General features: G+C 48.7%; 1 protein-coding gene across 6 annotated transcripts in view; it reads right to left on the reverse strand.

Annotated features, from left to right (window-relative positions):
• Positions 1-243: 243 nt before the first annotated feature.
• LOC120834002 (SH3 domain-binding protein 4) overlaps positions 244-14413 on the reverse strand; it is a 28152-nt gene continuing 13982 nt past the window's right edge. For 2 of the 6 annotated variants that reach the window (XM_040201711.2, XM_078090445.1), the window contains exons 4-5: positions 7473-7661; positions 5981-7373 (exon numbers count right to left, since the gene is read on the reverse strand). In XM_040201711.2, the coding sequence (XP_040057645.2) occupies positions 7146-7373; positions 7473-7661 (417 nt within the window). In that variant the 3' untranslated portion in view covers positions 5981-7145. Of the gene's footprint in view, positions 2835-5980; positions 7374-7472; positions 7662-14413 lie in introns of those variants that run through there. The other 4 variants (XR_013453004.1, XR_013453002.1, XR_013453003.1 and 1 more) reach the window with 4 other exon arrangements.

Raw genomic sequence — 14413 nt, forward strand, 5'->3', positions numbered from 1 at the left:
GAAATGGGTTACGGAGGTTTGACGTGGTATCAGATGAGCTGAAGAAGGTCTCGGGGGGTCAAACCCGCCCAGCGCCTCACTGGCTGCAGGGCGTCCCGTGATCTTTTGCAGACGCGGAGCGGCGCAGCAGCGAGCTCCATTCATTAACACTCTCCGTCGGACGCAAACGAGAAACTCTGATTGGAAAATGAAGAGCTGCAGGTCACAGCGAGGCTGCGGGAGCAATCTGTGCACTCGGTCAAATGGTGATTGGATGTTTTTTATTAGGGTTAAGCAAGTGTGTCAAATCTCACCGGATGAAAAGTTTAATCCAACACCTCAAAAACAAGACAAGTTAAAGGAGGATGTAAGATTAGCTTCGTCCAAAGGTGCTCTATGCTCCTCAACACAAAGTGGTGGATTAATGCAGGTTGGTGAGATATTTCACGCTCCTCCAGCCAGTCTGTCCCAGCTGGAACATCTCCGCCCGCAGACCACGCCGCTCTGACATCTCCAGAGTCACGGACGTGTTGATCCTGAAAGAAGAGGAAAGCAAACTGTCTCGTTGTTGTTTTCCTGCAGTTGAGGTGACGCACATGAAACAAACATTATATCTGTGGTTTGTTTGACGCTCGCTGTCTTCGCGTCTTTTTCGTCCTCCCTCGCTGTCTCTCTCTCTCTCGCAAACACTCAAAGGTTGCCATGGAGATTTGCATACTGTGCTACCGAGGTTGCCATGGCGGCGTGTTTTTTTTTTTTTTGCACTCGGAAGCAAGCAGTGTTTTGTTGGCGCGGCGGTTGCTCCGCCTGCTCCAGCAGCAGCTCAAACATATAAAACTGTTGTGTGTTTTGTGCCTGTTGTGCGAGATGTTTACCGACTCGTGAGATGGATCATTACGGGTGAGACGGAGGAGGACAGAAAGCGAACGAGGGGTTGTGCTCCAGAGATGATCGGTTATCTGCTGATTGAACAACAACATGCAAAGTGGATGTGAGTGCAGAGAACAACGTTGACGGGAGAGAAGCGGCAAAGTGCTGAGTTAGAGCTGGAAATAGAAAGGGGGGGGTTACCACTTTTATACTATTCAGTCGTGCTGTTCACTCTCCACCTAGAAGCTGGCAAGCATTCTAAATGGAAAGAGGGAGGTTTTCCCTCTTTCCATTTTCAATGTGTCGGTGTGCAAAAAAAGGGTCCGAGGAGAAACATCAACAGATGGATCCTCCCATGAAATTTAGCATCCTGCAAGAAACTGTTCTCGGATTCTGTAGTATCTCATTATGTTGGTTATTTGAACACAGAGTCCAGCTGCTATTCGTACTGCAGGAAAATATGATACTATAAATAGAGATCGAGGGAGTAATGTTCACATAAGAAACATGAGAAATGAGGGTTGATGGCGAAACGTTCTGTTGCTCTCTGCTGATGAAAAGGTGCTTATCTCTGGCCGACCCATCCTCCTTCAAACCAAGTAGCTTTCAAACGGACGAGGTTTCCTAGGAGACAAAGGGAAAGAACGTCACCCACGGCCTGCTGCTGGAGAGAGGGGGAGAGAGGGGGAGAGAGAGGGAGGGAGGGATGGGCGGGGCTCACCCGTTGGACTCCGGTCGCCGGGGAAAATCGACGCGTCCCGTCCATCACGCCGGCGCTCTGAAGGCCCGAAGAAAGGTTTCAACTTCTTTCCAGTTTTACCTTCAAAGTCAACAAAAGTTAAAAGCCCCTTGTCTTAGTTACTCAGCAGATACTCAACTCTCTGCATTTCGTGCAGCACCGGGAGGCACTTCTGTGAACACAATACCACCAACGCAATTTAACATTCTGAAAGCGTGAATCCGGGTAGAAGGATTCGATATAATACATGCTGGCTGCATTAATTGAAGCGGCCGTAATTATAACTCCTGTCCGTAGGGAGCAAAGGTGGAAGTAATTCGTTTTTTTTATTTTTATTGAACCACCCATGACGAAGAGGTCTGTTTCGATCTTTAGCCTCATTTCACATGAGACCTTCATTCCGTTAAATGTTCTTTGGTTGACGAGGTGGTCGCAGCATCGAAGAGACTGTTCAAGCCATAATAGAAGTTATGTCGTTTCATTGGGGAAATGTTGCACGGGGATGTGCGAGCTTCAAATCAAAAAGCATGAGCAGCCAGGAAGGTACTCAGACGACCTCTCCAGCATTTCATTTCCTTTAATTCACGGTTCCTCGGCCAACAGCACGCTTCTATACCACGAGATTCAGACACTGGTTTTATTTTAATAATCCAAATAAGATAAATAAAAAGCTTCCTGGTGGGGGCAACAAAGCGTCGCTGACGGACTGAGGAGCAGGCGTGTGTGGAGGGGTAACAGGTGAGCATGTGGGTGGGGGGGGTCAGGTGGGGGTCAGGTGACCGGCAGGGGGAGGGGCTTTAGATTGAGGCGATAGGAGAGGTCAGAAGGCCTCTGTCGGACATGTACAGAGATATTTATAGCATCACCTGCACCACCTTTATTTCATGTAAACACGGAGCTGCCGACGGCCTCCACCTCCATACGGTTTGTATGGGCTCCTTATCGGGCCACGGACCCTCATACTCCTGCACACAGACACACAAAGGGTTAAGGGAGTGGACTGTGGCGCCCCCCCTACACACACACACACACACACACACACACACACACACACGGAGGAGGGTTTGTTTTGGGGAGGAGGGGGCTGACGGGGCTGACGGTGCTGAGCACACAGAGGGAGTCGGCCTCCCTGCCAGGTTTCGATCTCGCTCACCTTTCTCATCGGAGGGCCGTGGGGTTCTGAGAACAAACACACTTCTGTTCTCGCCGCCCGTCAGCACGCAGGGAAACGTCCGCTTTCATTCCCCTGTTGTTGATTCGTGTGCACGTCCATCGAATTGCCCAGAAAAGAAAAATGATTTTTTTTGCAGCTTGATTACAGGCTTCCAATCAGAGCACCAGAGGATTTGTTTTCTCCTTGTGTGGTCAGCACACATTACATCTATCTGCCTTCTGCACGTCACGTTTTCTCTTCTGAGCGTGCTGGTGAGGATGAAGAGGCGGTTACTTTCGTAGCGCGGCGGCGTTAAACACGGGGTTCCCAGAGGGAGCATGGAGACGAATGACCTGGGGGATTACGTTTACCTAGAAGCGTTAAGCATCAGAGATGGAACATAGGAGGAGTGGAGCACAACGTTATTAGGAAGACAAAAACGAGTCAATGGATTATTTGAAAATGACCTCACCATGTGAAGAAAGAACCTGAAAGTGGAGGAAAAGGTGTGAAACAAATTGCAGATGATATTTTTGGTGTAAATGTGATGTAAAACCGCAGGAATCTGAGCTGAAAGACGCCGAAATGTTGTGCAGAGCTGCAGAATGAACTGCGCCGTCTCACTCTGATTGTCATTAAATTGACTCATTTATTTTGATTTGATAAAATGACCGGTGGGCCTCTGCTACATGACGTGGTTGTTCTTACTTGGCCTCCACACCGCCGCGGTTCCAAACAGCAAAAACAAATCTTATCAACATTTGGTTGATTGCCAAAAACCTACTCAACTCAGCCCCAAAAGACAACGAAAAAGAGGCCGCTGGTTGAAAAGACCCTATTGTTAGAGATGGCTCTCTGGGGCTGAAAGGTTCATCTGGAGGTTGACCTTTCCTCGGAGCCGCTGATGGCTGCCTCGGTGGAATGACGGCGCAACGACAAAAAAAAAAAACGACTTCAATTACAGCGAGCTCCCCGTCAGCTGGCAACCGCGTGGAGGCTTTCGCCAGCCTCAGATGTGGTTAAACTGACATTTGCCCTCCGCTGTTGACAGGAGGAGCCGTCGCTCTCTCATGGAAATAAAGAAAACACGGCCTCACATCCTTCACTGCTTTGTTTTCCTTCAACCCGGGAAGAAAATTGCAGAGAAGTTCAGATAAAATGCCAATACGGCGACACTGAAATGTCAAGTCTGCTAATTATCAATTCGCTTTGACTAAGCTTTTGTTGTATTATAAAACGGGTTTAGTGACATTTCATGCAGCCTGCGTTGAATACTTTCATGTACAACACGTGGCTAAAAGTATGTGAACACTCACCTTTTGTGTAAATTTGATCTGGACTGTTTTTTTGCAGGACGACCAGTGCACAAAGCTCTTTAAATAATTGTTTTCCCAAGTTTAATGCTCAAATTTGTGCAGTATCCTCATCTTATAGCTTTCCTGTAACATTGTATACATACTGTGTTGTATATTATTAGGGTAATATAAGGGTAATAAGGGACCTTGGTATATTTTTGATGGTAAACAAACATTACGTTCTCATTTCAAACTGAATTTAGATCACAGTTCACTTTCACTTTGAACATCAGCAAACCAACCGTATCAATCGGGCCCCAAACCGAAGTCTTGAATCTACCTTGAAGCTGCTTGGAACCTTAAATACAGAACTCACAAATAAAAGAGCAAAACCTGTATTCATTCCCTCTGACAATGTAAGAATAAAGATAAACTTCATGGGTTTCTGGCTTGATGAAGAAGATTCATTTCTGAGGAAATTTGATTTCCTGCTCCGAGCTTGCTCACCGAAAAGGGGCCCGATTTAGACACAAACTGAAACCTCTCATCGAGAGTTTCCCCTTTAAACAGATTTTGCAACCAATTCAGGACAAAGAAAGGGCAATTATTAATTCCCCATTTTCTATTCTGACTTCGGAGGGAAACCTGTGTGTGAGGATTAGACAATAATCCACCAATTCATGATTCAGCGCAATTTGCAAGTAGAATGTTTTAAATATTAAGCTAAATCTTAAGCCAAAGGAGCAGAGGGATCAATCGGACGTGACAATGAAGAGTCAACGTACGGAACTCGGCCCTTTGTGAAGCTGAGCGCCGAGCCACCGCCGCGGGAGCCCCGGCGCCCCGGGGGGCCTCATTACCGGCGCTCCTGGCTGGGACTCCAAGCATGTCGGCCCAACCTCCGCCGTGTTTAATTCCACTCCTTCTGGTTCCTTTTCTCTCTCCTCCATTAATCTGTGTATTTAATTAAAGTCTGCTTGCTTTGAGGGCGCAGGGAGCGGGAGGCAGAGGGAAGGGACGGGGAGGAATCGCGCCCTCGCAGTCACAGACGGCTTTATGAGAGATGTTTTAATTGTCTGAGTGAAGGAAACACGTCCTCCCGTGTCCCCACCGACTGGGACACTGGATCTGTCACCGTGGTTACACGATCAATGAACAGATGTCTTCTTCCTCTCATTAGGACACTAATCGCACCGATGCAACCAAAAGACTTCAGCCCGCGCGCTGGGCGAGGTCATGTGACCTAAACATCGGCCCTTTCACCCAGGAGAACGCTGTTAGTTCCCTGTGTGAAAACAGACACCGCCGTTTATTTGTTTGTCACTTAAATATGCCACAATGCACAGAAATAGTTTAGAAAAGCCTTTAGAAAACCTCCTCCTAGTGCGGACCAGCAGGGCACGACGGCCAAAAGTGCATTATCAATGATGAGTGCTGCAAGAAGATCAGACTTCTGTGATGCAGAAGCCTCTTTTTCCATTACCCTCCAGTGCTTCTGCTGTGACCCGACTCTTTGTATCCCACTTTCTTGCGTCCTGCTTCCGTTTACCCTCCGACGGTGTGTCGTGTGTTGGCTGTTTTCCACAAACACAACGCTGATAACACACAAAACATGGCAGCCTGTTGCAGATAAGGAAGCCTCCTGACAGTGATGTTCAGTTGGCTGTGTGTGTGTGTGTGTGGGGGGGGGGGGGGAAATCGGCAATATTTGGGGAGGTTCCTTAGCAACCAGCGGATAATGCGGATAACAGATATCCGGGGCAGAGACTTCCTCTTCTTCTGTCTAATTAGCACCACGAGAGACGACTGCGGCTGTGCTGCACCTGCATGCGTCTCATAAAGAGATCAATAAAAGAGGCAATACTGATGCAACACCAACCCAAATATCCTCCCTTTGTTGCTTGATTCTCAATCTCGTTTAAAGGAAGCACAATCGAACAAATGTCGTGTCCAAATATTTACATTTTTATTTAGTATGTTCCACAAAAGTATGCAGTCACAAAAAGGTTTTCACACCCACCACATTGCACAGTATGCAGCACTGAGACGGAACCTAATCAGCATTGACAGACAGTGTCATCACAACAGTGGTCCGAACATTGTACAAGGTCATCTGTGTGGAGCTGTATTGATTTTTGGCAAGCTTTGGTAACAATCACTTCCATGGGACAAAAGCAATGGAGACAAGAGACAGCGAGTTGAGGGATTAGTGGCTACGGTTTGATCGGTGGAAGATAAGGCTGATTTATTTTGATCCAAAAATGATAATTAAAAGTTAATTTGTCAATTGCGAAAAAAAAACTAATTTACTCGTTTACTCTCTGACTTGCTCTGGAGCGTTTAGCCTCCGACGTCCCACCCAGCAAACTGCTGCTGAAGACCATGAGACGAGGTCAAAAGCACCCGAAGAAGTGAGTGAGTGGACTCTGAGTTCACAGGAGAAAAACATTAATTGTCAGATACTGGTTTTGTAAGCCCAGCAGTTAATTATCAAATTAACAGCAAATCCTCACATCGGAAAAACAGGGAGAATGTTTTCAGTTCTGTTAACTATTAAATTCATTGACATGATTTTTTTCTACTATTGAAGAGCTCGATTCAAACTTGTGAAAGATTAATAAAATATTCAGTGTTTTCAGCGTCGGGTCAAAGACGGACAACCGAATATTTGTATCTCTGAAAGGAGCCGGACGGCGTTGAGAGAGAGAGGGAACCTGAAGTAGAGGAGAAAAGAGTGACAATAAATAGAACGGATTTGACACGTGACGAGGCTACGGTAATAAGGATACGATATCTAAAAGTGTCTCCTCTTGAAAAAGTGACTTTCTGGGCGTTGGATCCACAGTTCTTAACCAAAGGCTTCATAGTACAAAAATACATAACTATGCAAGACAGGAACTATAAAAAGAGTCTCTGTTAATACTGCGAGCTGCGCACAGCTCCGTGTTGTTTGGCCCGGCAGCGGAGACGGAGGGCGCTCTGAGGGGGGAGGAGCTAAAGGCGGCGCCGCGGGAACAAAACAACACACGGCGGCGGCGACGTTCAGCGTGAGCGGCACAGCTGACGTGCAGCAACTCTGCTCCGGGAGACGGCGAGGGGAGGCGGGGCCTCAGATGGCGTAGTCGTCGTCCTGAGCGGCGGGGCTGAAGGCGGAGCTCCGCAGGGCGTCCAGGCAGTTGACGAGGATGAGCGTGCCGGTCAGGTGCTTCCAGCGCCTGGTGATGGGGTTCTTCATCTTGTCCAGGCCCATGTGCAGCTCCTGGATCACGTCCCTGTAGCTGTCGCCGATCTGCGCGGCCCACGTGACCAGGAAGTCGTACGCCGGCTTCCACATGGCCTGCGGACACAGAGGGGACAAGCGTCCCGCAATCAGCTGTCTGAGCGGCCCGATGTCACGTGGGTCAAAACGGTTTGAAAAAGAATAAACGGGACGCACCTCGCTGTCCACCACCCCGTTCTTGTCGCGATGCGGCGCCTCGTAAGCGTCCATCTGCTGGCGTGACACCTTGACGAGCCTCTCGGCGAGCTCCCGCCAGCGTCCCGCCACCTCCACGGCCGTGGTCAGCAGGACAAAGTCCATGACCAGCCGGGCCACGAGGCCCTGGCAGTCCATCTTCAACAGAGCCTGCGGTGGAGGGACGCAAGAGGACTTTAGACCGAATAAATGACGCACAGAGGAGCCAGAAATGCTGGAGTTGGAATCCGGAGGAATGTGAACGTGTGAATAGAGAAACGAGATGTGAGCTCTGAGGGGGAATCAGTGGGGTCAGACGGAGGACGGCGTGGACTCGACTGAGCAGAACCTTCACCAGAACCAACCGACGCAATAAACACTAACGAATGTACATCTGCAGGTTTGCTTCCCCTGAGTTGATCCTCGGTGATTTCGCACAGCGTGCCTCCGCAATCCCCCTGCAAATCTCAGCTTTGTGCATTTTTCCAATGCTTTCTGGTGGAAATAGAAATAAGAGCCTCGCGTTGCTTCCCGTGACGACACTTTACGGATTTATGTCACATCTAAACCGAGGGGAGGGAGGGAGAAAAAAGGCCTGTAGACCAACGGCGACACGCAAAACGACACGCAACCGCACGCAGGATTAACGTCTTAAGCTTTCTCCAGCATCTCCTCACAGCAACGTGCTGGGGATTTTAGCCGTTGTTCGTCCCGAGGTGCGGCGTTCAGGAGACGCCGGCGGGTCGGCAATAGCCACTGATCGTCTCGCTTCTCCTGCTCTGCACTAAAGTTCCGACAGCTCTGCCGGGGGGCCCGAGCTGAGCGCGAGGCGCCGACGGGGCCCTCCGTCGTCCGGCCCCTCGCTGGGCTGGCGTCAGCGGGAGCGGCCGGCGGCGCGTCACTGCGGATTTGCCCAAACACAAATGTGATGAATGCAAATACACGATGTTTAACACACGCGTGTATTCGCCACTTACACACACGCACTATCATGTATGTGTACACAACTAAAATGTATCTCATTGGCCTTAAAAGTATTTGAAGTAACAGTCATGATTATAAGTCTAAGAAGAAACTAAAAATGGAAATGTGACCTGCAAGAAAGAAGAGATTTCATTGGACCAGGTACACTTTCTAAAAGACAGCGGCTATTTAAGTCAAATATCAGCGCTTTTTGTAATGTCCACAACCCTCCAAATGTGCCCATTATTGAGGTTTTTGAATGCACTGGTCCTCAGACTGTACACACACACACACACACACACACACACACACACTCCTGGCCCACTGGGACGCCGCCTTTGACTTGCAGACTCAACAGAGCGAAGGTGAATTTAAAGCTCCAGTTTGGGCTTCAGCTCCGGCTGCAGGAATGTGTGGAACGACAGGATATGGGGGTGGGGGGGGGGCAGGGGGGACGGGGGGTGAGGAATGCAGATGCCCTGCTCCAGCAGCCTCTCTCCCGCTGGTACGAGACCAGGAGTGAAGGAGTCCGTGAGACCACCAGTCCACTGTTCTTCAAAGACCCCTCGGCCGCCCAAAATCAAACTACTCAAATGAAGTCGAGTGAGACGTTTGTTGAGTGACCGAGCACGTTTGTTTCTATTCTCGGCCTGATGCTGTCGGGGGGGGATAAACAAACCCTCTGATGAGCACCTGTTTCCTGGTTGGATGTCCTATTTCCTCCTGACGCCTACAAACCAGTAGAAAGTCCCACGTAATGCAGTTCGGACGTTGTGTGAAGGTGCACTTTGCTCTCTCGTCTCTGGCTGGAAGCATTCAGGCTGCACAAAATCTTCGATGGCGTCTCGTTAAGTATTTATCACTGAGCGTCGTCGATTTTTGGACTAATAATTGCGCCGCATCGGACGGCGCCGAGTGCAGCGGTTTAAAGAGCCTCTTCACGCCGACACAACACGCCGAGACAGCGGAGGAGTTAAATGCAGAGCGGGCACTTTTTATTAAATGTCGCAAGTAATGGGTCACGCGTGTGTGTGTGTGTGTGTGTGTGTGTGTGTGTGTGTGTGTGAGTTTGTTTCACATGCACACCAATCATCCCCCCCGCTCCCTCCCCACCCGCCAATTCCTCCCCACCCGCCACTGCATAAATTATATACTTGTCAAAGCGAGAAGAAAATTCCTGCAGACATATTTTCAGAGATAACGTTGATGGTGGAAACCAAGCAGGCGCCTCAATCATGTCAGTCCCTGCACACACACACACACACACACACACACACACACACACAGTCCCGCCCTGCTTTCACATCCAAAGAAAACAGCGGGACTGAACCCTCGGTACAGGCAGCCTTCAGCTTTCTGATAAATGATTTGTTTCTCCTGTTGTCCTCTTTCGGGTTTTCCTCTCTGCTACAAAACTGACACTCAATCGCTCCGCTTCAATCTCACCTCCATTATTTTTCTATCCCATCTTCATTTTCCATTTGACTTCCCCCACGTTTCCCATTTACAGCCTCCAGACTCCATCTTAGCTGCACTGTGGCTTTGCAATTTCATTCCTTTTTGCCATTTCCAACCTGCGCTCTGGCCTTTTTTTTTTTTTTAACCTTTTCTCTGCAAACAACCTTCAGCCTGCGAGCTGAAACCTTGGGGGCTGAGGTCAGGCACTGCGGGTGCTGCTTTGGGCGTCCCATGAACTCCCGTCACTGGTGGTGAACTGTCTCCACGCGGGAGAGCGGCCTGTTGTTCACTTAGTGACCTTCGTTAGCAGGAGGAGGAGGAGGAGGAGGAGGAGGAGGAGGAGGAGGAGGCACGGAGGAAGGAGGCTGGAGATGGTAGGGGGGGGGGGGGTGAAAAAAGAAACTCAAATCCACATTTGTGTACGAGTCGGAGAGCCAATCACACGCAGTGCGCCTGGTTGCTGCTCCATTTCCCCTCCTCCGGGGGGAGAGGATGTTATTATTATTTCTAACCTGCCACACTGATCGCACAGCGAACAACTCAGGAGGGTCTGCCGCTCGGCTGCAGAGCTTTGAAATGAAAATCCCCTTTTAGCACCGAGACACAACAGAGGTCCCACCTCCGTGGGCCGCAGCTTCTTATTAAACCGGCGTGTTGGCAACAAGAGGAGGAGGAGGAGGAGGGAACCTCTCCTTTCTCACTAACAGAATCGGTCAGTCGCTGCATCACTCGGATGATTCGCCCTGGAACGAGGTTCAGACATTAATTCCGCCTCATCAAATAGCTGTCGGGAAATTTCCCGCCAAACCACAGACGTCATGGCTCTGGTGGCGCTGGGGGGGGGGGAAAAGTCTTTCCTCGCCAAAACGGAGTCGGTCGGTCCCAGCGGGAGAGCACGGAGAGTTATGGGGTGGAGGAAAAATGTTTTGCATGTTACATTTTTGGGTAAATCCCTGAAGATATCGGTTTCAGCTCGGGACAGAAGGAGGGAGCGAGTGCCCACTCATTTCACGAGGCTTCGTCTGGTCGCATTCAGCTCTTGTTTAAACGATGAGAGATGAGGGGAACCCTGAGGAGCAGCAGCACCACGTGTCTCCTCCCTGAGCTCTGACCTCTGACCCCCCCCCCCCCGAACGCTTCTCGTTCTCTTTCTGAAACGTCTGGAATCTAGAGGTTTCGTTACCATCTTGTTTCTGAATGGTTTCAATCTTTATTCAAACCTGACGGACCGATGGTGTTTTTTTTATTTTTTATCATGAGCTCTAAAGTAGATGTGTTCTGACTTGTGAGCATCAGTTGCTTAATTCCACGTTCAGGAATGTTGTTTGTGTCCAACATTCACTCCCTTTGGCTGTTTTTGTTTCAACAAGCGCCTGAGGGACACGTCTGTGTCTCTCGCAGCTAAATGCTCCACTTTGTTAGACTGCGTCTGTCTGCTGCTCGCTGCCGTTTTTCTTTTGAGAGCTTCTTCCCTGAAGTGATGCTTTTTATGCAGCACATTTAAAAACAATTACCCACGTCGACTCGAGTGCTTTAGAGCCCAGAGAGGGAATCAGAACCACGAGTTGAGACACCGTAACGCTCCCCGGGGAGGAGATCATTTTTCTCATATGAGTCTGACAGCTTTCACATTACAAAGAGTCATGTGATCCGTTTGAAATATTTCATACAGCCGGAGTCATTATTGTGGCACGATGAATTAGGCGTCTCTTCATCGAAGGGGTCCCGACCGAGAGCGGCAGCCAAAATTCCACCACGTAGGACGACTCACGTGCCCAATCGAGCGCGACTGCCTCACTGAAGCGACGTATTGGATTTCTAAAACAATAATGTGGAAGATTTCCTCCATAAAACAACCCAAATCCATAGAAATAACTCAAAGCCATCGCAATCGATAACTAAATGATGCATCTGCTGAGACACAAGTTAAGGTCTTCGTGAGCGGCCGATCCATCTCGTCCCGTCGGCTGGAGACCCACGGACGTGGAATCTGGTGCAGTTCAGACATGTTTTCAATATGAATGACCCCTGAGTAAAGAAAGACACAGCACTTTGTATCTGTGTCCGTGTGACGCTCACAAAAGTGAGATTCTGCGTCCTTATCATTTTAATATATTCAAAACTCGTCACTTTTCACTGTCGCTGTGTGTTTTCTTTACGTTGCTGTTTGCTTAACATGAAACGGACATTACAATCCCAGTCTGTACACATACCGTATGTTGCGTGCACCACCCATATCCGCTCCTGTGTGTGCGGCCTGGAGGAGCGGCGGTTTCTGCAGCGCTCATTTGAATTCACAAAGCATCAGAATGTGCGACGCAGAACAATCTGAACAAACAGCGTTCTGTGTTCAGCTGTATCAAGGTGGACACACACGCGTCAGTGCAATGCACCTTGATTATTATTAGCACATGATGGATATTAATCAGTCCAATAGATTGTGTGGGACATTTTGGGCAGAACTCCTCAGAGAGCTGTCAGCGAGACGGTAAACTGAGCCCAGGGGGTCTGGGGTCAAGGAGGATTACGGGAAGTCGTACTGACTGCAGGCGCCTGCCGGTCCACCGCCAGAGCTTCTGTTTAGCTTCCCAACAATGAGGCCGGAAACATCTGCTGGCCCGAGATCCAGAAGACGCAACCCGGGATCCCTTCCATCCAACACCGACGACAACAACAACATGACACGAGCCGCTGTGGACATTTAAAGAAAAGGCAGATAAATAAAGAAACTAATGTTGTGCATGTACTGTGGTGCAGCGCTAAATAATTAAACACACTGAAAAAACCATCTAAAATAAGAGGACCTCTGAAAGCAGAACCACGCGGAGGTATAAAAGCGTCATCATGCAGTTGGCCCAGAGACACGCGAAGATGAATTCTCACTCTCGACCTCGGGCTCGTTGCCGCTCGTATCCCGTCGCTGGGTGTTAATCCTGTGAACTAGTAATTATCATTAGCAAACATGCTTTGTGAGCGCCTGAAGCTAACGGCACTAAAGCTGCAGGACCCCACAGTTCACCATGTCTCTGCCTTATCGGACACATCTTTTGCTACGTTCAACAAGCTCAACTCCAAACGAATGGGCGGCCCAACACAGAACTAATGCAAATGAAAAGTCCTCACAACGGATGTGTGTGGGTCCCTTTCTCTACCGAGCATCAAAGCAGAGCACGGGGGGGGATTCAGACAGTCTGGCACAAAGAACGGGGCCGCGGCGCTTCTCATTCGGCTTTCTTTCTTCTATAAATAAGACTTCCGTCCACGTCAAATGACACGCAGGCGGTGGGAGATTTTCTTCTGCGACTTGGACAATTTCGCAAGAGGAGAAGGGACGAGGATTTCATCTGACAGCCTCCGGGGATTTACTCTGAGGCCCCCACATGCAACAGAATCCTCTCTTCAGGGGACAAAAAAAGTCAGATGTCTGCGCATGGAACAAACCGTTAAACAGAGAGTCAAATTTGCTGGATCGCTGCGTGCTTTGTCCCAACAGTGAGCAGTATTTTAGGTGTAATCCTGACAGAATAAACAGAAAAACAGACCTATATTCAGAGACAAATTGCACAGAACTCCGTCGAAGGCCATGTTTTCAGTCGCCACCTTTTATTATGTTCTCCTCAATGCTGCAGTTTCTCCGTCTATAAATGGTTCTAACTAGCGTTTACAACCTCATGTAAATTACAGAGTATCTGCTCTGTGTTACCTCAGCTGTAGTACATCCGTGACCTCTGACAGAGACTCCCAGCAGGACCGAATGCTGGTGGAGAAACTACGTCCACGATCACTGGTATGAAGGCAGCCGGGGGGAGACTGAACTCCGCTCAACCGAAATGTAGCAGTATTTCAACCAGGAACAGACACATTAAACAGAAAAATACCAAGAATGCAGGTTTATGTAACATTAGGCCATTGGTACGAATCAGACTGGATGTGATGGGGCTGTTTGGTGCGTTGAAAGACATCTCGGCATGAAAATCGCTACCTGCACCGCCCGAGGCGACGCTGAAATGCACATTTCCGTGACAGTGGACGCACAACAAAGTGCCAGAGAGAGTTGTTTTGTACACTTGCAGCTAACACAGCTCAGCACTTTGCCCGCTTTGAAGAAAAGCTGAAAAAACTGAAGAAAAAAAAAAGTGAACAGGCCTCTTCGTGAGCTGCAGACACATCGGTTCTCTTGCCAGAAAGTGAAATGTCTGACTTAGCTTAAAAATAACCATCTGATGTTCTAATTAAACCTCGCGACGCACGGATGCCGATATCGAACCGATTCTCAATTCAATTAAATTTACTTCTGTGTTTACATACAATATTTACAAAGAATGAGAGTTTAGTTACTGTGTAACTTTTGTCCAAATGGTTGCTGCATTCAAAAAAAAAATCCAGGTTGCTTTTGTGGATTCAGAATTTAAGTTAATATAATAAAAATGTCATGAATGTTAATCCATGTATTCATTTGTTACATGCTGGTATAAAGAAAGAGAGGCAATGTTTGAAGAATG

Source organism: Gasterosteus aculeatus, chromosome 16, assembly GCF_964276395.1.
Source record: "Gasterosteus aculeatus chromosome 16, fGasAcu3.hap1.1, whole genome shotgun sequence".
Lineage (NCBI taxonomy): Eukaryota > Metazoa > Chordata > Actinopteri > Perciformes > Gasterosteidae > Gasterosteus > Gasterosteus aculeatus.